Source organism: Triticum urartu, chromosome 3 (assembly GCF_003073215.2).
Source record: "Triticum urartu cultivar G1812 chromosome 3, Tu2.1, whole genome shotgun sequence".
NCBI classification, from domain to species: domain Eukaryota; kingdom Viridiplantae; phylum Streptophyta; class Magnoliopsida; order Poales; family Poaceae; genus Triticum; species Triticum urartu.
In genome coordinates this window covers 389,204,358-389,226,646 of record NC_053024.1, presented here as the reverse complement: position 1 = coordinate 389,226,646, position 22,289 = coordinate 389,204,358, and the positions used below count along the sequence as shown (strand labels likewise).

Here is a 22,289-nt window from a genome sequence, read left to right as displayed (position 1 = left end):
GGCCTGGAGGGCAGCCTGTTCATAAGCATGGACAAAACCACACCAGGCTGAGCTCCAAAAAAATTCTCGTCGTGGAACCGGAGCAGAACTATCCCCTGGAAGCTCCAGTTCTACCCCAGCAAGAACGGACCCATCCCCCGTGACCTCACACAGATACAAAAGCGCTGGCAAAGAACACGGAGCCACCACGGCTTCCAAAATGAGTATAACAGTTGAAATAAGAGTACACATCCTGCTCATACGCAACGAAATTATAAAAAAAACTAAAAAATAACACGGCCCCGGGAGCAGATCCGGAATAGCGAGATTATCAGTACATCAACAACCATGATAACATGCATAGACAAGTAAATACATCTGAACCCGCAGGTAACGGACATGCAATGGAAAAGGAGAGCAAACCTTGAGGAGCAGCAGCAGGTCGCAGATTCAGAAACAGATCAGCTTTTCCATCCTACAAAATAAATGCAGACAGAACCATTAGAACACAGCAAGTCACAGAGAACATGTATATTCCATCAAAGGTACTAAACAAGTGCAGAGCCACACGATGGCACCAGAACAATTCTTCTTTTAACCAAAGGAAACAACATTACTTAGCATAACAAAACACCATCCACTACATCCATAGCAGCTTTTAATCACTGAGCAATCAAACTGTAGACATGCAGGAAGCGAAGGACCATCAATCAACCTCAACCACCGCATTATTTCAAGCAAAGTAACAAACACAAGAAGTATAAACCTTCAGGGCCACTGCAGAGGCAGCAGCCAAACAAAACGGACTAAGCACGACATCTTCTCGGACCTAATCTTTCAGGCTATCACTAAGCAATGCATCTCTCGACAATCCAGAAATAGAGACAAACATGCAAAAGAGAAGCACATTACCAGAATGACGAAGCACAAACGGAAGAGCAGCCAGCAAGCGAACATGGACGAACAACCGACCAACCTGAAAACAACCTAAAACACAAACTATACTCATATTAGCCACCGACGAACAGCATGAAGCATGCACATGCACACATAACGGAACACGAAAATGGCAAAGCAGAGCACACGGTAGCAGGCAACCATCCTATCGAGCAGCACCCAACCATTTCAACAAACACCTCAAAGGCATATGTCCACACAGAGGCAAAAGAGACAAGCACTAACCTGGACAGCAAGAACGTAATGGCGCACGCTCCCACACAAGAGCCAACGGGAAAATCGGCAGCAAACTACGCACCAATGGAGCAAAGACAAGCAAAGGAGGTCGGTAAATAGGAGAAGGAACGGCAGAAACGAACATGAAAAGGATAAGAAGATGAACCTCAACCAACACCACCCATGGAGGAACGCGCGGCCATGGCGAGAACCGCAACGTAAGCTGGCCGAACTGGATGAAGGTAGGCGAATAGGAGAGGACGCGGCGGCGTGGAAGCGTGGACGAAAGCGAGCGAACGAAGCGGCGTGGAGGAAATGAGGGATAGAAGGAGGAGAGGGGAAAACCGGAGAGAAAAGCCCCCCCCCCCGGCCACCGCGATGGCAGGGGCAATCCTCACAGAGGCGCATGGGAACCCACCACACATGCATCGACACGCGGCCTACCTGTCGGGCCCAGGGGTTCCAGAGCCCACTGTCATAGGCTGCAACGACCCCACAGAGGCCACCCGCCAGAATGCGCACCGCCGACGCACACGCCGGTCACGCCGGGCGTCACGCGTACCCACGTTGCACCGCACGCACGTCCATCGGCCCCGCCCATGCGTAGGGAACAGTAACAGGCCACCAGCGAGGCCACGCGCAAGTATACGTATAGTAATAAACCAACGAGCAACGGACCAGTGGCCCCGTCCCATCGCCTGTCCCACAGTCAGCAGCACGCGGCAGAGCACACGAACGCCCGAGCGAATCCAGCCGAACCACCAACCCGAGCAGAGCCACCACCCATCCCGCCCAGCCGCGCACAGATCGGCGATGGGTCAAAGCAAACGCACGCAAGCACTCAAGCCCAGTGACGCGCGGGACCCAAGCAGCAGCGACCAACGACGGCGCAGAAGATGGTGATCGACGACCTGGGGATGAAAAAGCGGCAGTACAACCCGGAAACGACGCGGCATGGCGTTGCCGTTCGACGAGACGAGCGAGACGAGACCGCTCGCCCACTCTCCATGCGTCGGGCCGGCCGAATCATGAGGTCAGCAGGTGAAACGGGCAACGCGCACACGGGTAAAAGACACCAGGAAGCTGACGCACGGGGCCATGCGTCAGTGAGGCCCACTTGCAGCCGGAGCACCAGCCAGCGAGAGGGTAACAAAAGAATACACAGCGCAGCGACGCGGGTTTCCCGCGCGCACGCGGCGCGGCACGAGTGGCTGCCTCGCGCCCGCGCACCGGACGAAGCAGCACCCAGCCGTTTCGATCCAAGTGGATACAGCGCCAGGCCCACACGTCATCCCTAGCCATGATCCACCGCTCGGTAAAAACCACAGGAATGAATTCTAGCGACGATCGGACGGGCAAGACGCGAAAAAAGACTTGGTCAACCCTCATCGAACGGCCAGCGAAGAAACTGATCAAGGGAGCATTCTTCAAGCGAGTTGGCCAGCCACTGTATTGTTTTAAATATGATTGACTGGGTGCGGTCAACATTAATGGAGTAAAAATTTACTTCACTAATTTTATTCTGCCCGATCATCCCAACTTTTAGGGAGTTAGGAATGCCCTTAACAACAAGACGTCGTAGCTTCAAAAGAAAAAAGAAAAAAACAAGAGGTCGTAGTTTGATTAGATTTCAGTACAGTCGTTTATTTATCGACTCTGGCAGCAAACCAGTTTTTGTCAACACACGAGTAAGAGAAAACTCAATAGATCCACTACTCCCCGAACAGATTACGTTACTTCCGGATAGGAGTGACTAATATTTGGCGAATTTTGATTTGCAGGACGCGTGTATCTTGAGAACACGCTCAGCTGCTGCGCGAGTCCTCTACTTGCGGACCACGCCGTCGTTCCCGGCGAGCATGATGTACTTGTCACGGCGACTGAGCCCGGTGCATTCGAACCCAAGCGCCTCGCCGAGCCGGCGCTGGACCCAGTTGGCTACCTCGGCGCTGGTCCTCCCGCCTGCGCGCGTCTGATCCCGTGGCACGGCGCCGAGGAACTCCACCCGGTACGCGGGCACAGGGTTGGCGAAGAACGCCACGGGGTCGAGCCACTTGTGGCCGCTGGCCGTGGTGCCATACAGCGACGTCACCTGCGCGTCCAGCGCCACGGGCTCCATGTCGTCGGCCAGCTCGGCGAACAGCGGGCTGAACCGCAGCAGGTAGGGCTCGCGGCAGGTGGTGCCCTCGGGGCAGACCGCGAGGTCTCCCTGCTCCAGCAGCCGCGACATCATGGCGGCGTCGTGGTCGCGGTCGCGCGTCAGCCGCACCGTCTTGATGGGCGCGATGATCTCGGAGAGCCGGCTGAGGCTGTACGTCACGGCTGGCACCGGCTTCTGCAGCGCGGCGGTTAGCATGATCGGGTCCACCAGCGTCCGGTGCGTGCACACGAACAGGACGCCCCTGCGCTTGGCGCCGGCCTCCGGGACGCGGCGGCCGGAGGTGCGGAAGCAGACCCCAGCGAGCGCGCTGGCTGCAAAGCTGATGTTGTATGGCAGGACGATGCCAATGGAGATGCGGATGACGGAGAGTATAAAACCGAGCGGCAAAAACAGGAAGAAGGCGAGCATGGCGGGGGCGGTGGGCAGAAATGCGAGGCGTCCGTCGTGGAAGATGAGCGGCTTCGGGTACCTCTCTCGCGGCAGACGGGCAGTCTCGCCACTCTCCCAGCTGACCACGTAAAGCTCCTGCGTTAAACCAGGCCACCGATCAAGACTCAGTAACCGTGGGAAAAAATTGTCTTCCGAAGAAAATGAACATCAAAGGATAAATTTCTTTCTAGGTATGGTTAGACTTCAATCGACTGAGATTTCATCAAGTGACAAAACATATAAAAAGAATAAATAAAAAATAAAAGAAAATTTTACACGAATCTTCGTATAAGATGTGTCATGAATATAGCATCGTTAAGTCTCATCGGCTGAGATTTAACAATCTGGCTTTTCCTTTTCATTGGGTATTACTAGTCGGTTGAAAATCAATTGATCCATCGTCATACAGGATAAACATAGAAGCTACAGCCAACAAAGCGAAGAACCAGTGGATCAGTCACCGCAGTTGTCTATTAAAGCCCTGTTCGGATACATTCCGCTCTGCCACAGCAGCTCCCGGAGCGGAAGGAGCACCAGCACTATTGCTGGGAGAGATTCCAAACACTCCCTAAGTCTTCTATTACTAACTTAGCACTAGCTGTGTGACCCATCCATTTACACGCCTAGATTTACTGGGTACCGTCAGTCAAGTTTAGAGTGATCTAAAACGTCTTACATTTGTTTGCAGATGTTGTATTATAAAATTCAAAATGTTTTGAAATGTAAAAGCAAGTTGAGATGTTAACATTTTGATACATTAATTCTCTAGGCTCGTTAAGGCAATTTCAGTGGTCACATTTATGTTAGTTACAATATGAGATTTCTAACATGTTAACTTAATAGTAATTATGCTTGTTTTCCTTAATTTTCAAATATGTTTTTGGATGAATAGACATTATTAAAGGGCATGCCTTTTCATGGAAAGTATTTTCATCAAGGGGCAAAGAAGAGAGAAACAACTGTGTTTTAGTGAAAGGACATGAGGGCATCCAACTTGGACCCTCAAAACATCCGGACCGAATTGTCTAGATACTGCAAGCCATCCAACTTGATACCATATTGGTCCGTGGACGTATTCAGTTATCTGAAATCCCGCAAACTGGACGCGTATCGGGGGAGGGGGGTGGGGGGGGGGGGGTTGCATCTGGTCCTTCACCATGTACGTCACACACCCTATACAGTTCCATCGAAAACATCTCCCGCGTCAATGGCCTCTCCCCCGTGACCACACCTCCGCTCCCCTCATTACACAGGTATACCCAAAAACACTTTTCAAAAAAAAGTTGACAATTTTTTAAAAATATTCATGAATTTAAAAAACATTTATTACATCACAATTTATGCACGAATATGAAAAAATACCCGTGAATTATGAATTGTGTTCACGAGTTTCATAATTGTTCAGGATTTTAAAAAATGATCACGAAATTTACAAAATGTTCAAGGATTTTAATAATATATGTAAATCTAAAGAAGATCACGCATATTCAAGGATTTTAATAATATCTGTAAATCTAAAGAAGATCACGCATATGAACAAATGTTCACAATTTTGCAGAAAACTTTTTTAATTTACCAAAATGCTTAAGAATTTAAACTATGTTCTTGAATTTCAAAATATATTCATAAATATGAATTTCCATAATAACATTTGGGAGGAAAATAATTAATATCAAAACTAAATAATGGCGTAACAAAGCATGTATTATCCTCTAGTGATTTAAAATTCTATTAGTGATTAGTCTTAGTGACGACAATCATCTAGTAGGTTTTCCAAACTAACTAAATTGCCAAGGATATAGGTGTGCATGCTTCTCCTAGTCCCATATGTTAGCCTTTTTTATTTGATGCATGGTTTAGAAAAAGCTTGAAAGGTATTCAATTTTTTGTAGAATACATTGTACCTAAATATTTGAATCATACTACTTTTGATCCTCTCAACAAACAATTATACGAACTTAACATGTCACCTTGCATGAAAAAAAACTACATTAACATGCACTGCACATGCTACTTATATTCTTATATTCAATACTGTTCTAATACTATAAAATAAGTACATAATTGTGCGTGTGTTGACCATATTAATTAAATTGTGTAAATGATTTTATTATGTAAATACTTGTTTGGTAAGCATTTATTTGCTTACTAAAGAAAACAAAATTTATTTGTCAAAAAAGTCGAGTTTTTTTGCTAAGGATAAAATCAATAGAGAGAGAGAGTGATAGAGAGAGAGGAACATAGATTAAGTTGGAGGAGATTTTAGTGGACGACTGAACTTTACATTTTGTTTAAATATATACGGAGAGATGAAATACAACAAATTATATGCATTTTGGTTTTAATTATTATATTAATAGCATAATACGAATGCTTCATATAAAAATCATTAAATAATTCTAACCAATTCCCGCAATAAAGTACGGTTACTATTTCTATTTTGTTAGACAATAATTAGGTATTTCTATGATGACCGGCTTAGCCAAAGGCAATGTACACATAGATTGCTGGCTGGATGGTAAGGAGCAAGACTGGGCCACAACTACAAGACAAAACAAACCATGAACCACCATTTGTCTGTTTGTTTTGGCAAAAAAGAAACAATGCAAAAGGGGCTGATAAAGGGGAACTAAAACAACTTCCCATAGTTGCAAGCGCGATTTCCACGTGTGAGGTTTCCACAACCTCCTATTGGAGCAACCGCCGATCTGTCTCGTTTCTGTGACCTTAGGCTGCGGGACGCGTGGTGGATCCTGGCCCTTGCCGACAGGAAGGCTATTGCTTTTGTGTCTAGGTGTTTCTAGTTTGTTTAGGGTTTATGTGTCTTGCTTAGTACGGCGAGGAGGTGGCGGCTTCGTGAAGGTGAAATAAAGTTCTCGCTCCTAGATCCTTAGTTCATCCACATCCACAGTGTGTGAGATGTCAAGTAGAAAATCTCTTCTGGATCTCGAACTCAAGTCACCCGGATTTTCTAAAAAGTAGAAGATAATAGTAATAATTCCATTTTTTATGTGTATGTACGGCTCTGATACGATGTTGAAATATATTGCCCGTCTCTCTCCATCAGTTCGGACTATTGGAATAGTTGACTGGAGCATGATTTCAATATGGTAACCGAACTAAGAGGTCTTAAGTTCAAGAACCGAGTTGGCTGGAGCATGAATTCAATAGCGAGGTTTAATTTATCTATCAAATATAATATATGTTATTATACATATGTACAGAAAAAACACCTAGCTTTTAATATGGCAAATATTACACACATCACACACACACACACACACACACACACTACTATTATAAATCCATGAGTTCTTCCTTTTATTGTGTAGCTCACATGATTGTATTTCCTAATAAATTATATGAATATGTCGAATACATCTATATGTACATGGAAAATGTTTTCAGAATATCTTGAGATGTATGTCATGGATTTTTTTAAAGTGCTCACTAGAGCTCTGGCGGGCTTGGTTGCTCCTTTTCTAAAAAATATGTTTTCCACCCATCCAAATTTATCAAAATTAATCTCATATGTAAATGGCATAATTTCATTTGCATTAGTCAAGTTTGCAATCTATGCTCATTTCAGACAACTCTCCATTATCTCTCTTTGGCCTTGGTTGGTAAAACACCTCAGGGGATCCGGACCCTCATTAAAGCAAAGGGTTAATTAGATAAATGCAATTGCAATTCTATCGATTCATAGAAATGTCACTGCAACTTCCCTCTGTCGAAAAATGCCACTGCAACTTTGCTTCGTCCTTATAGATGCCATTATGTAAAATTTCTGACTAAGATACCCCTATCTTCCTCCTTGTCTTCTTCTTCCTTCATCCATACCCCTCTCACCCGAAGCAGCAATAGCCCACATCCTCCTATCTTTCCAAAAGCAGCAACTACAACTCATGGCGAGGCCTCTTCGATGACTCCCTCCCTCGATCTCCGTCCGGCATCTCCCTCCCGTGTCCTCCCTCAGGCATCTCCTTCCAGCGTGTCCTTCCTGTGGCCCACCTGTCTCCCGCCAGTAGCGCGTCTTGCATCGCCATCCTACCATCTCTTTGGCTCCCCGCAGCAGCGCTGCTGCAGTTGTTCAAGTAACCACATCACTCGGAGAGGCATAATCCATCGGATTCAATGATTTGGGAGAAGATCAAAAGACATGTCAGATCGCAGCAGCTAGCCCTGCTCCCCGCCAAATCAGTAGCCACACAACATCAATTGTGCACCTAGCACACATCAGCAGAAAAATACAATGCGGCATCGCATGCAGTAACAACAGGAATGGTGGCATCTCCGATGAGTTCTTTGGGCTCCTATATGTGGTGGTGTATTGCTGCTCTTTCTCTCCCCCATGTGTCTCTCTTCCAGCTGTTGGCAAGCAAAGGTTGAACGACGATCGCAGAGCATGGTGGTCGATGCAGGGGTGTAGATGGGTGCGAGTTGTGGGGTGCAGCTGCGTGGCGTGCTACCGTCAGGCGGGCCAACAAATCCAATGCAACAAGGCAGCCATGGCAGCACCTACGCAGAGAGAGAGAGAGAGAGAGAGAGAGAGAGAGAGGAGTGGATGAAGGAAGTAGAGGACAAGGAGGAAGACAGGGTTATTTCAGTCAGAAATTTTACATAATGGCATCTATAAGGGCGATGCAAAGTTGTAGTGGCATTTTTCAAAAGAGGGAAGATGCAGTGACAATTCTCTAAATCGATAGAATTGCGGTGGCATTTATCTAAAGCAAAACAAGAAAATCATGTCTGCCCTCGATCGACAAAAGCTCAATTGATAGCATTGCCATCACCAACCAAAACACATAGTATAAAATAACCTTTTCTCTTCATCAACTTAATTTTTGAAACAGGCACTTCTCACTTTGATTCGATATTCACCGGTTGATTTTAGACGGGGTTCCATGCTTTCTACCATGTTTGTAAGTTGTGAGAAAAGTAACAAATGCAGACACTTCTATCAGAAACATGGCTATTCTAGCTCACCAACGTTTTTTTGCATACCTTGCGAATAAATGACTATTTCACAATAAGTTACTGGCACATGATGCACCCTCATATCAACATACCGGTTTTTTGTTTTTTTCCAAAGCTTTCAACCGAGTTTTCAAAATTTGTTAACTAAGCGATGGCGTTGACGGATGAATGGACTAGCAAGGATGATGCAGATCTCTCTTCCGAAGATGGATCGGCGGTTCGATGATGATGGCAGCGCCTAAAACGTGTGCATGTGGTGTACGCTTTTAGATCCGCTGCCCTGGTTGTGGGTTCCGATATGTTATGCGGATGGACCGGCGACGACACCGATTTTAGATATAAAGAGTGAGAGCACTCCACATTATCAAGTTTTGTAGGTGTGAGTGATGGCTTCGGGTGGCTTGATATATGTTCTTATTAGACTCATGTTGAATAATAAATAAAGATGGCCGTATGATTGATGCAGAAGCCTGATTGAAGATCTTAACCTCCTTTTCAAAAAAAAATTGTTCTGCCAGGAGCGCGCAAAATCCATTCTCCTCGCTCCTGTAACTCCCCACTATGCTGCCACTTCAATACAGATGCAAAGCTTTTTTTTTTGGGGGGGATGAGATGCAAAGCTTCAATGCAATTCCAAGTTAATGCCTCGTCCTGTCGTACCGATGTTTGCCGCTGTATAGGCACCTGCGGGAGGTGCCTTGGGAGGAAGAACAAGGTTTTAACTGTCACCAAACATACTAAAGATTCCCATGTACCGACCACACCAGAGATTGGATCTGAGATCGGACACTCCCAGTGTCCCGCCAAGTTTATCCATCTCTTCTGTCCAGTAAAAGAAAAGGTGTATCCATTCCGCCTCCAGAGTACCAAAAAAGCGTGTAGCCAAAATCTAAAAGTAAATTTGAGTTGCCTAGTGTCGGCCCGTCGGTGTGTTATTGCTCAAGTAGGAGTGGTACATCCCTTCCCCTATTTTTCTTCCCGACCCCACACTTATCATGCTGCCACACGTACAAGACAGGGAGTCCTGTCCGCGTAGTACGGTCACGTCTTTTTTCTCTCTAAATATTATTAATGGAGACGGTTGGGAACGCGATAGCTGAAAGTGAATTAAAAAAGGTACATATGTGACTTATCTCCTTGCGCTCAAAAGAGTCTCTCTCCCCATTATTCCTTGGAAGCGTCCACAAACGGAACTGATGTGCAGATGATGAATGGTGTGCACGACCGCCGCACGATGGACGTCTGTTGCCATGCATGGACGGAAGCAATTGATTGTCGTGCACAAATCGTTGGCAAAGTGTAGTGTGCATAGCAGTGCTCGTCGAGAAATCCGTTGGTGCAAAAGGCTTACCTCTCTCCGCTCATCTGTACATGATGTTTCAGGTGCTGGCATAATAATTGTAAGGGCAAAATGACCACTCCCTTAGCTTCACAGGGGTAAATCCACTTGTTGATGCATTTTATCGGATGTCATTTACATGTACATATTCTTTTGAAAAGGAGGATGTGAGAGTACGTTTGGACGAGTAATTGTGCCCTGTGCTTGGGTAAGTACTAGTCACTCCGTTTATAAATATAAGATGTTCTAACATTTTTCATAAAAATTAACAGAACGAAACTGTAGGGCACCACGCTGAATTTAAGCACGCAAGACAATGCAAAAGAAGTCACCACTTGGGAACGTTGGGACTTGGGACTACGTGGGTACAGTGATGAACTAAAGACAATCGTACGTATAGTACTATATAGTGGAGTAATAAGGAGAAAAAGCGCGAACGAATGCACCTTGCAGTAGGGGGCACAGAGGTGGTCGAGTGGGTTGGAGCTCCCGACGACGGCAACGTCGGCCATGTTGCCGTCTGCTTCGAACGCCTCCCTCAGCGCCTTCTGCCCCAGGCCCGGGCCTGATCCTGACCCGCACAGCAGCCCGGTGAAATACCACACGCGCCCTACCTCAACCATCTGAAGCTCGCACCCGACAACCACGTTGGCGGCCATGTACTCTTTGAGGAAGCACTCCGCCATTACCCTCGGCGTGCTCGTCAGCGCCACCTTCCTCTTCGCCGGCAGCCACAGGTGGTCGTACACCTGTGCGTGGAGCCTCTCCATGTAGAACTTTGGCAGGACGGCGCGGGCCACAAGGTCCGCGTCCCGTGGCCTGAGCCCGACGAAGGTGACGAACGTCATGATCCGGACGCCGGCGTCGGAGCGCTCGCCGAGTATCCATACAAGGGGGGAGAAGCCGAGCAGCACCAGCGCCCGGAGCGGGCTGCCGCCCTCGAAGGCGACGAGCATGAAGTAGGGGAAGATGCCGGTGGACCTCAGGAGCCCGCCGTGGAAGTCGCACACCACCGTCCTATCAGCAGCGGACGGCATGGTGCGCTCGGAGCTGGAGATGGCTTCGGTGGACGGCTTGGTGGTGGTCGTGGAGTTACGGCAGTACTGGAAGGCATTGCTGCGGAGCTTCCTGGCCGCGCGGTACAAGTTGATGAGCCAGTGGACGGCTACCTTGGGGAGAATGGTGTGCAAGACCATCTCCTGTTTCCTATGTCCGCACGGACACTGTATCTGTGCAAGCTTCACCAACTTGCCTTTCTGATGGTGTCTTTGCTGCTACAAAGGGCGAAGTGCTCGGGATAGGAGAGACGATGAAAAGGTGGGTGGTGCCAGTCGTGGGCTCTTGGCAGTCGCACTGTGGTAGTGCGGGTTTACAGGAGATTCATCGGCAACGGATATATGGGGATGAGAGGAAGGAACGGGATCAAGCTGTGGAAGATAATTAAGGTGGTAGGTGGGAGAAATTAGGGGACAGACCTATAGGAGTATCATTCAAAGGTTCATGTCGTTGTAGCTGATAGGTAAAATTGTCCACGTCATCAATGTCGTGGGTTTTTTGCGGCAATAGTCATGGTTTGAGATTTTTGTGTAGACAATCTATCAAACCTACACCATGCGACGTACCTAGATTCTTTACATACAGTGGGTGTCTTGAGTGACCACATTTGAGTCAGTCTGATGGACGTCGGCTTCTCTGACGATTGGGATTTGGTTGTTATGTCAACTGGGTTGATCAATATCGAGCCAGCCGAGTGAATCTCCTGGTAAAAACTCAGCCCATTTGAGCCTACTGGGTCGAATCCTGATCGTGGGCCTACCCCGGGGGATCCCACCGCCAGTAACCCTCCGAGTCCTTCAAGGTCTCTGGGATCGCGCTGACTCCTTGGATGAGGAAAGTTTTTGGTGGGAACTGGTTGTGATAGTCATCTAGCCGACTGAGTCGAGGCCTTGCTCGAAGCGTATCGAAAAGGTTACCTAAAAGCAATTTTAAGTAGCAGACTCATTAATACCCTACATGCTTAGCGGGGAGCCTGGCTTGTGGCTCGTCAAAGAGCATATCATGGATCCCGAGTGATGTTGAAGAACACCTGGTCTTATCCTAGTGGGTCATTGCCAGTTTGTGCCGATCCTCATCTTCAAAACTCAGCCATCCAACTTGGGCATTTGGTTAGGGGGCCAACTAGCTAGTGTCACAGGGGTTGCCGAATCCATATATGCTTGGCGTCTCGAGTGAGCTATGACTTGTGAGAGGTAGTCATTGACTCTTTTTTCTAAACAAAAATGAATGTCTGAGTATGAACGTGTCTGGTAGAGCACCAAGTGCAAACCTGGAACTGCTCGGAGAGGTACTTGGTACCCCTCTCTTGGTTTGCCCACTGCATGATGTGACGCCTAACATGGTCAAGCTTTAGTCAAAACCGAACCATAGGCAACACGAAGGATGACAGTCGTCAAACGGAATATTTGACCATAATGTCCCATCAATTGCGCGCATTAAGTGCAGAACATCGAGTGGGTTACGCCACGTGCCACTGTACCAAGGTGTGATCACCTTGGGTCCCATGCAAAATGTGCACATGATGAACTGTAGTCGTCGTCGTAGTAGTAGTAGTCGGTTGTACATGGCATGCGGTGAAACCATGAAGTAATGATGTTGCCTCAATTACAGCACATGGTTCGGGCGGTTACTCCTATGACAACTCGGGATTTGATTCTGTGTGGTGGATGATTTGACAACATTGCGTTTTGAATCCCATTACTGGTGAGATTTCAATGCTAACCGTTTCACCTCCGCTCGCTTATTTAAAGGCACACTGTGGGGAGGGTTACTTTTGCCCGATTTTGGCTGCTTCTCCTTTCTCTCACCGTTTTTGCGCTCTTATAAGTGCCTCGAGCGAGCGCGACACCAGATTTTCTCTCATCACTTCCCCTCCTCACGACCATGTCAAAGGCAAGGAGGAGGCGCTTAGCTGCCACCGTCGCTAGAGAATCCTCTGCGACCATCCCTCTTTTGAGTGATGGCAACTGATGGGGTCCTATGTATCGGGGGTGGCTAAGCACCACGGAGCCAAAAGATGCAAAGTTAATAATGATAGTGCAACTTATTTGTGGCACTACCGTTTAGGTCATATTGGTGTAAAGCGCATAAAGAAAATCCATACTGATGGGCTTTTGGAATCACTTGATGCTTGCGAACCATGCCTCATGGGCAAGATGACTAAGACTCCGTTCTCCGGAACAATGGAGCAAGCAACAGATTTGTTGGAAATCATACATACTGATGTATGTGGTCCGATGAATATTGAGGCTCGCGGCAGGTATCATTACTTTCTGATCTTCGCAGATGATTTGAGCAGATATGAGTATATCTACTTGATGAAACACAAGTCTGAAATATTTGAAAAGTTCAAAGAATTTCTGAGTGAAGTGGAGAATCATCGTAACAAAAATAAAAATTTCTACGATATGATCGCAGAAGTAAAATATTTGAGTTACGAGTTTGGCCTTCAGTTAAAACAATGTGAAATAGTTTTACTACTCACGCCACCTGGAACACCATAGTGTAATGGTATGTCCGAACATCGTAACCGTGCTTTATTAGATATGGTGCGATCTATGATGTCTCTTACCGATTACCACTATCGTTTTGGGGTTATACATTAGAGATAGCTACATTCACGTTAAATAGGGCACCATCTAAATCCGTTGAGACGACACCGTATGAACTGTGGTTTGGCGAGAAACCTAAGCTATCGTTTCTTAAAGTTTGGGACTGCGATGCTTATGTGAAAAAGTTTGAACATGATAAGCTCGAAACCAAATCGGAGAAGTAAATCTTCATAGGATACCCAAAAGAAAATGTTGGGTACACCTTCTATCACAGATCCAAAGGCAAGATATTCATTGTTGAGAATGGATCCTTTCTAGAGAAGGAGTTTCTCTCGAAAGAAGTGAGTGGGATGAAAGTAGAACTTGATGAGGTAACTGTACCTGCTCCCTTATTGGAAAGTAGTTCATCACAGAAATCTGTTCCTGTGACTACTACACCAATTAGTGAGGAAACTAATGATGATGATGATGTAACTTCAGATCAAGTTACTACCGAACCTCGTAGGTAAACCAGAGTGAGATCCGCACCAGAGTGGTACGGTAATCCTGTTCTGGAGGTCATGTTACTTGACCATGACGAGCCTACAACTATGAGGAAGCGATGATGAGCCCAGATTCCGCGAAATGGCTTGAGGCCATGAAATCTGAGATGAGATCCATGTATGAGAACAAAGTATGGACTTTGATTGACTTGCCCATTGATAGGCGAGCCATTGAGAATAAATGGATCTTCAAGAAGAAGACTGACGCTGACGGTAATGTTACTGTCTACAAAGCTCGACTTTTTGCAAAAGGTTTTCGATAAGTTCAAGGGATTGACTATGATGAGACCTTCTCACCTGTAGCGATGCTTAAGTCTGTCCGAATCATGTTAGCAATTACCGCATTTTATGATTATGAAATTTGGCAAATGGATGTTAAAACTGCATTCCTGAATGGATTTCTGTAAGAAGAGTTGTATATGATGCAACCAGAAGGTTTTATCGATCCAAAGGGAGCTAACAAAGTGTGCAAGCTCCAGCGATCCATTTATGGACTGGTGCAAGCCTCTCGGAGTTGGAATAAACGCTTTGATAGTGTGATCAAAGCATTTGGTTTTGTACAGACTTTTAGAGAAGTCTGTATTTACAAGAAAATGAGTGGGGGCTCTGTAGCATTTCTGATATTATATGTGGATGACATATTATTGATTGGAAATGATATAGAATTTGTGGATAGCATAAAGGGATGTTTGAATAAGAGTTTTTCAATGAAAGACCTCGGTGAAGCTGCTTACATATTGGGCATTAAGATCTATAGAGATAGATCAAGACGCTTAATTGGATTTTCACAAAGCACATACCTTGACAAAGTTTTGAAGAAGTTCAAAATGGATCAAGCAAAGAAAGGGTTCTTGCCTGTGTTACAAGGTGTGAAATTGAGTAAGACTCAATGTCCGACCACCGCAGAAGATAGAGAGAAAATGAAAGATGTTCCCTATGCTTCAGCCATAGGCTCTATCATGTATGCAATGCTGTGTACCAGACCTGATGTGTGCCTTGCTATAAGTCTATCAGGGAGGTACCAAAGTAATCCTGGAGTGGATCACTGGACAGCGGTCAAGAACATCCTGAAGTACCTGAAAAGGACTAAGGATATGTTTCTCATATATGGAGGTGACAAAGAGCTCATCGTAAATGGTTACGTTGATGCAAGCTTTGACACTGATTCGGACGATTCTAAATCGCAAACCGGATACGTGTTTATATTGAACGGTGGAGCTGTCAGTTGGTGCAGTTCAAAACAAAGCGTCGTGGCGGGATCTACATGTGAAGTGGAGTACATAGCTGCTTCGGAAGCAGTAAATGAAGGAGTCTGGATGAAGGAGTTCATATCCGATCTAGGTGTCATACCTAGTGCATGGGGTCCAATAAAAATCTTTTGTAACAATACTGGTGCAATTGCCTTGGCGAAGGAATCCAGATTTCACAAGAGAACCAAGCACATCAAGAGACGCTTCAATTCCATTCGGGATTTAGTCCAAGTGGGAGACATAGAAATTTGCAAGATACATACGGATCTGAATGTTGCAGACCCGCTGACTAAGCCTCTTCCACGATCAAAACATGATCAGCACCAAGGCTCCATGGGTGTTACAATCATTACTGTGTAATCTAGATTATTGACTCTAGTGCAAGTGGGAGACTGAAGGAAATATGCCCTAGAGGCAATAATAAAGTTATTATTTATTTCCTTATATCATGATAAATGTTTATTATTCATGCTAGAATTGTATTAACCGGAAACATAATACATGTGTGAATAGATAGACAAACAGAGTGTCACTAGTATGCCTCTACTTGACTAGCTCGTTAATCGAAGATGGTTATGTTTCCTAGCCATAGACATGAGTTGTCATTTGATTAACGGGATCACATCATTAGGAGAATGATGTGATTGACTTGACCCATTCCATTAGCTTAGCACTTGATCGTTTAGTTTGTTTCTATTGCTTTCTTCATAACTTATACATGTTCCTATGACTATGAGATTATGCAACTCCCGTTTACCGGAGGAACACTTTGTGTGCTACCAAACGTCACAACGTAACTGGGTGATTATAAAGGTGCTCTACAGGTGTCTCCGAAGATACTTGTTGGGTTGGCGTATTTCGAGATTAGGATTTGTCACTCCGATTGTCGGAGAGGTATCTCTGGGCCCTCTCGGTAATGCACATCACTTAAGCCTTGCAAGCATTGCAACTAATAAGTTAGTTGCGGGATGATGTATTATGGAATGAGTAAAGAGACTTGCCGGTAACAAGATTGAACTAGGTATTGAGATACCAACGATCGAATCTCGGGCAAGTAACATATCGATGATAAAGGGAACAACGTATGTTGTTATGCGGTCTGACCGATAAAGATCTTCGTAGAATATGTGGGAGCCAATATGAGCATCCAGGTTCCGCTATTGGTTATTGACCGGAGACATGTCTCGGTCATGTCTACATAGTTCTTGAACCCGTAGGGTCCGCACGCTTAAAGTTTCGGTGACGATTGTATTATGAGTTTATGTGATTTGATGTACCGAAGGTAGTTCGGAGTCCCGGATGAGATCGGGGACATGACGAGGAGTCTCGAAATGGCCGAGGCGTAAAGATCGATATATTGGACGACTTTATTCGGACATCGGAAAGGTTCCGAGTGATTCGGGTATTTTCGGGGGTACCAGGGAGTTACGGGAATACGAGGAAGAAGTAATGAACCTCATGGGCCAAGTGGTGGAAGAGAGGAGGCAGGGCGCGCGCCCCCCCTAGCCCAAACCGAATTGGACTAGGGGGTCGGCCCTCCTTTCCTCTTTTTCCTCCTTCTCCTTCCTTCTCCTTCTCCTCCTTCCTTTCCTCCTCCTAGTAGGAGTAGGAAAGGGGAGTCCTACTCCTACTAGGAGGAGGACTCCTCCTCCTGGCGCGCCCATAGAGGGCCGGCCGGCCTCCCCCCTTGCTCCTTTATATACAGGGGCAGGGGGGCACCTCTAGACACACAAGTTGATCAGTTGATCTCTCCCAGCCGTGTGCGGTGCCCCCCTCCACCATATTCCACCTCGGTCATATCACAGCGGTGCTTAGCCGAAGCCCTGCGTCGGTAGCAACATCATCACCGTCACCACGCCGTCGTGCTGACGGAACTCTCCCGTGAAGCTCTGCTAGATCGGAGTTCGCGGGACGTCATCGAGCTGAACGTGTGCTGAACTCGGAGGTGCCGTGCGTTCGGTACTTGGATCGGTCGGATCATGAAGACGTACAACTACATCTACCGCGTTGTGCTAACGCTTCCGCTTTCGGTCTACGAGGATACGTGGACAACACTCTTCCCTCTCGTTGCTATGCATCACCATGATCTTGCGTGTGCGTAATTTTTTTTTGAAATTACTACGTTCCCCAACAAGGATCTCCTAAGGACCCGGGGGAGGTTACATCCGATCAAGCAGAGGTGCATCGGCGACGAGACCCACAAACTACCTCGGTCCTATGGGGACGATGGAGGCCGCACCAACCGCGCAACTGGTCGCAATGGTATGCGGCTTATTAGAGTGGAGTTCCACTATGCATCGCTTAATCCTACATAACTACAAACCTGACCTCAAGTTGGTCATATCCGGTCTCGCCACGACGCTAAGCTATACGCCTTAGAGCATGGTTAATAGTGCAGTCAACTGTTGACTATATGATATTGTCATGTCATATATAGTCATTATTTATAGCCACTCACACAATAAAGTTAGCTAAAAAGTGACTACAAAAGTAGTATGCTTTCTCATATTCTCACTATCGCTTTCTTCATATTTGTTGTATCTGCCTAGAAGCGCGTATATAGTTAAGCTCTTGCATGAAATCCCACTTTCCTCACTTTTTCATGTCTCTCTTCTCCATATAGGCAAAATGACCATGTAAGTGGGCTATAAACATGCTATTGTACTTGCTCTTAGTGTGTCTAGGCAAGTAATATGCCTTCCTGTGTAAATTCTGAAGTGTGCACATGTAATGATGTTGTTAGCATTAAGCATCTCATCTTACATGGTGTAACATTGTATTCTTTGGAGTTGACGTTGTAGTTCTTTCACTTTGGATGAAAGCACAACACTCACACCACATGCTAGCCTCTCAAACAAAGTTTCTGCCCAACGAAACACCCACTAGTGCTACATTCCCTACTGTTGAAAAAAACTTGGTGTTTTGACATTTTTTTTGGCCAAACTTAAATGATTACCACCCAAAAAACTCTACTCCTCTTGTCACAAATATACTATGTTTTGAATATTTCAATATAGACTACACACGGACTGAAATGAGTGAACAAATATACTAAAACATGTCTAGATATATCTGATTCAGAAAAAAGTTAGAACATTTTATATTTATGAACGGAGGGAGTATACTATTTTGATTCAATGTATGAAAGTATTATGTATAAATTTGTCCCCAAAATGCTTCTGTAAGATAACTTTTATTTGAACACAAGTTTTATAGCTATACCAAATACTTCTTTCATCCCAAAATATAATGCGTATTAGATTTTTAAAAATCAAACTTCATAAATTTTGACCAAAATATAATTTTTTTATCACCATCAAGAATATCAAATCAATACTATTAGATTCATCATGAAATGTATTTTCATATGGTATACATTTGATATTGCAGATATAGACAATTTCCTCTTAAATTCGGTCCAAATATCTGAAGCTTGACTTTCTTGAAAATCAATGCACATTATATTATGGGATAGAGCGACTACAAACTAATGGTAAACATTATGTTCAGACGGCCATGTTAATGTTCGGAACCTCATCTTTTTTGGGCCTAAGGAGTACACTATAAAACCATTGAATGGAGCCATTCAGTAACTCTCCAACTTAGGACAGTAAAACCGAACCACTTCCCAGCTTTCTCATGCACTATGTGATTATAATGAACTTGAACTCGGGTAATTACAAAATATTTGAATTGATACATGAAAAACCAATGGTAAGTTGAAAAAAATATAACCAGGATGAAGATATGTAGCTTAATGTTTTATCCTAGTTGCCCACTTAGTCCCCTTGTCGTCTTAGCATGGTGAAACTCCGTTGAGTTGTAAGGGATGGTTTTTTTCCTCTATGTGCATCATCATGATAGAGGCATTTGTTTTTAATCCCCTCTTTGAAAAAAAAAATAGTATTTGGGCTAAGATTATTGCCATAAATTATTCGATATACAGGTCACAATTCATACTCACTTCTTTACAGAACTTACAAGTACACTTGCAATTTCATTTTGCTATCAAAGTTGTGAGAACTAATGTGTAACGTAAAATACCGTAACAATTGTAAGAAATGCAATTTGGAAAAGTGGGTTAGATATAGCCAAGATCCTAGCTGCACTCCAACTACATTGAGATATGTGCATGTTGGAGGTTGTCATCTTTGCAACTTATCTAAGTTTCGTAGATGGCAGTTCGATACGATTGAGTATGATAACATACAAGATTCCTTCTGGAAATAAACTACCGTTCAGAACAACAACGAGCAATGTATCAAATTTTAACATTGATATTTTGGGATCAGACGGGGACGGGTTCAAAGATTTAGGGATCAGATGGGGTGGGTCCAAAGACTCCGCTCTACGGCTCTAGTAATAGTGACATGATCAAACAATTAAAGTTGGAAGGCTGGTTGCACATTATGTAACGTCATATTTAGTTTCTGTTGGTTCTCCTTATAATTGTACCTCCTTACCGTTTGCAGGGATACATTTTTATAGTATTATCTTAGACCAATCAACAACCTACAGTTTTTTTATAAAAAAACTACCTATTGTTTTCCCCTTTAAAAGAACGGAAACGAGCAGTTCATATAAGGGATAAAATGACGGGAAATGTGCATTGGAGCACCCGGGTGCCACACACCCCTATATGACAATAGCATTAAAAAATATTTCAGGAAATTTTAAAAAAATCTAAAATTCTGAGATATGAAACCTCGGTGCCCATTGTACACCCATGTTCATTTTCATGGGGAATGAGTGCCCGTGTTATCCGCGGCGCGGGAATTACGGTCCGACATACGTTACATCCACTTTTTTCTCTTCGATATATACGATTTTTTTCTCGTTTTTACTGACATTACCACGGGCATCCATTCCCCACAGAATTGAACACGGATGTATAATAGGCACCCAGGTTTCATATCCCATAATTTTGGATATTTTTTTAAATTTTCATAATATGTTTTTAATGCTATATTTATATAGGGGTGTGTGACACCGAAGAGCCACAGATACTGTTCCAGAAGATCACACTTAAAATTGACGATAGGAGACCCTTCAATTTTTTTGGGGGCTCCGCCACAATCCTGTGATCACGGTCCAGTTTTGCAGTGAGCCGTGAGGCCGTGACCGCACACGGACGGGTGGCCCTGTAACTTCATTTTCGTCCAAATAACAATGCAATCGATCGAGAACGTACTTGTCATATCTTTAAAGAAGTCCTAACTTGATCGGGTGATATATGAGTAGAACTACAATTAGGCAAACAGCACTCTAATAAAGAATTAACTATAGAACTTTAGTAGACTGTTAAGCACGAATGTACGAACCTTGCAGTAGGAGGTGAAGTGGTGATTAAGTGGGTTGGAGCTCCCGACAACGGCAAGGTCGGCCATGCCGCCGTCCACTCCAAACTCCGACCTCAGGACCTTCTCCGTCATGCCGCCCGGCAATGGCCCTAACCTGCCCAGCAGCCCGGTGAAGTAGCAGCGGCGACCAACCTTAATCATCTGAAGTTCATTCCCGACAACTATGTCCGCGGCCATGTACTCTTTGAGGAACCACTCCGCCATCACCTTCGGCGTGCTCGTCACCGCCACCTTCCTCTTCGCCGGCAACCACAAGCGATCGTACACCTCCGCGTTGAGCTTCTCCATGTAGAACTTGGGCAGGATGGCGCGGGCCACGAGGTTAGCGTCCCGTGGCCTGAGTCCGACGAAGGTGACGAACGCCATGACCCTGAGGCTGGCGTCGGAGTGCTCGCCGAGTATCCATACGAGAGGAAGGAAGACGAGGAGGAGTAGTGCCCGGAGAAAGCTACCGCCCTCAAAGGCGACGAGCATGAAGTAGGGGAAGAGAGCTCTGGACCTCAGGATCCCGCCGTGGAAGTCGTACAGCACCGTCCTTCCGGCAGCGGCCGGGATGGTGCACCCGGAGGCGGCAACGGTAGATGGCTTGCTCTGCAAGCTGCGGAGTTTCCTGGCCGAGCGGTACAAGTTGACGAGCCAGTGGGCGCCTATCTTGGGGAGGATGTTATGGAAGACCATCTCCTACTTCCGGCTCACGTACGGAGAACGGTGCTTGTGCAAACTTCACCAGCCAGCTGCCAACAATAGCTTGGTGCGGTGCCAGTCGTTGAAAGGTGTTTATATAAAGATTTGTTAGAAGGATAGAGAGAGATTGGTGCAAGTCAGAACATATCCAACTCTGGTACTAATACATATTTCTGGTTGGACGTAAGGATTCACCAGAAACCTCTCGCTACATTATTCCCGTGCCTCTACTCTCACACCACTATACCCCTCACTCGTATGGCTACTGTTTTTAACTACAGTTTAGATTCAATCCTACGGAACTGCCTAACCTCTAATGCTACTGCCGTGTTGTGCTCTGAGTTGTCTCTCCTGCAGGATTTCCAACTGTTGACTGGGCCAGACGGGCGCTACCTCAATGGTGGCCTATGCTTCTCCACCGGGGCCGCCTACACGCTGACCATGGGCGACGCTTTTACAATGGCTGCTGTTCCGGGATCGACTCAACTCCAAAAGAAACCTACTCCGCAAGCACATGGTCTCTGACTCACTATGCCCGCTCAGCGGATATGGCAACGGATTGGCCTTTCCCCCTTGGCCACCATCGATGATCTTTGGGACCGCCGTCTCCCTTCTCAGCTGGATGCGGCAATCTGGCACTCCATCCTCCTCATTATTCTATGGAAGATTCGGGACTCCAGAAATGCTATGACCTTCAGGCAGCAAAACAACCGCAGTATCCTCACACTTAGGAGAATCATTGATGATGATCTCATGCTCTGGACGCACCGGATGAAGAAAACAGAGC

At 45.6% G+C, this 22,289-nt stretch overlaps 1 protein-coding gene across 2 annotated transcripts; it reads right to left on the bottom strand.

Annotated features, from left to right (window-relative positions):
* Window positions 1-2,767: 2,767 nt before the first annotated feature.
* Window positions 2,768-21,551, bottom strand: LOC125544072 (glycerol-3-phosphate acyltransferase 1-like). 2 transcript variants are annotated; one of them, XM_048707625.1, is made up of 2 exons: window positions 20,780-21,551; window positions 2,768-3,838 (listed from the first exon to the last, which is right to left on the bottom strand). In XM_048707625.1, exons 1-2 carry the CDS (start codon window positions 21,494-21,496, stop codon window positions 2,978-2,980), a joined length of 1,578 nt encoding a protein of 525 aa, XP_048563582.1. In that variant the 5' UTR covers window positions 21,497-21,551; the 3' UTR covers window positions 2,768-2,977. The 2 variants fall into 2 exon arrangements, with proteins under 2 accessions (XP_048563582.1, XP_048563581.1); XM_048707624.1 differs by lacking the exon at window positions 20,780-21,551 and adding an exon at window positions 10,505-11,453.
* Window positions 21,552-22,289: the final 738 nt, after the last annotated feature.

What these genes read in the sequence shown, in the direction of transcription:
- LOC125544072 (XM_048707624.1), bottom strand. Translation starts at nt 11,254, where the DNA reads ATGGTCTTGCACACCATTCTCCCCAAGGTAGCCGTCCACTGGCTCATC. An exon ending in TCTGTGCCCCCTACTGCAAG is followed by an intron (nt 3,839 to 10,504) that starts GTGCATTCGTTC and finishes GGTTTAACGCAG; the next exon opens with GAGCTTTACGTGGTCAGCTG.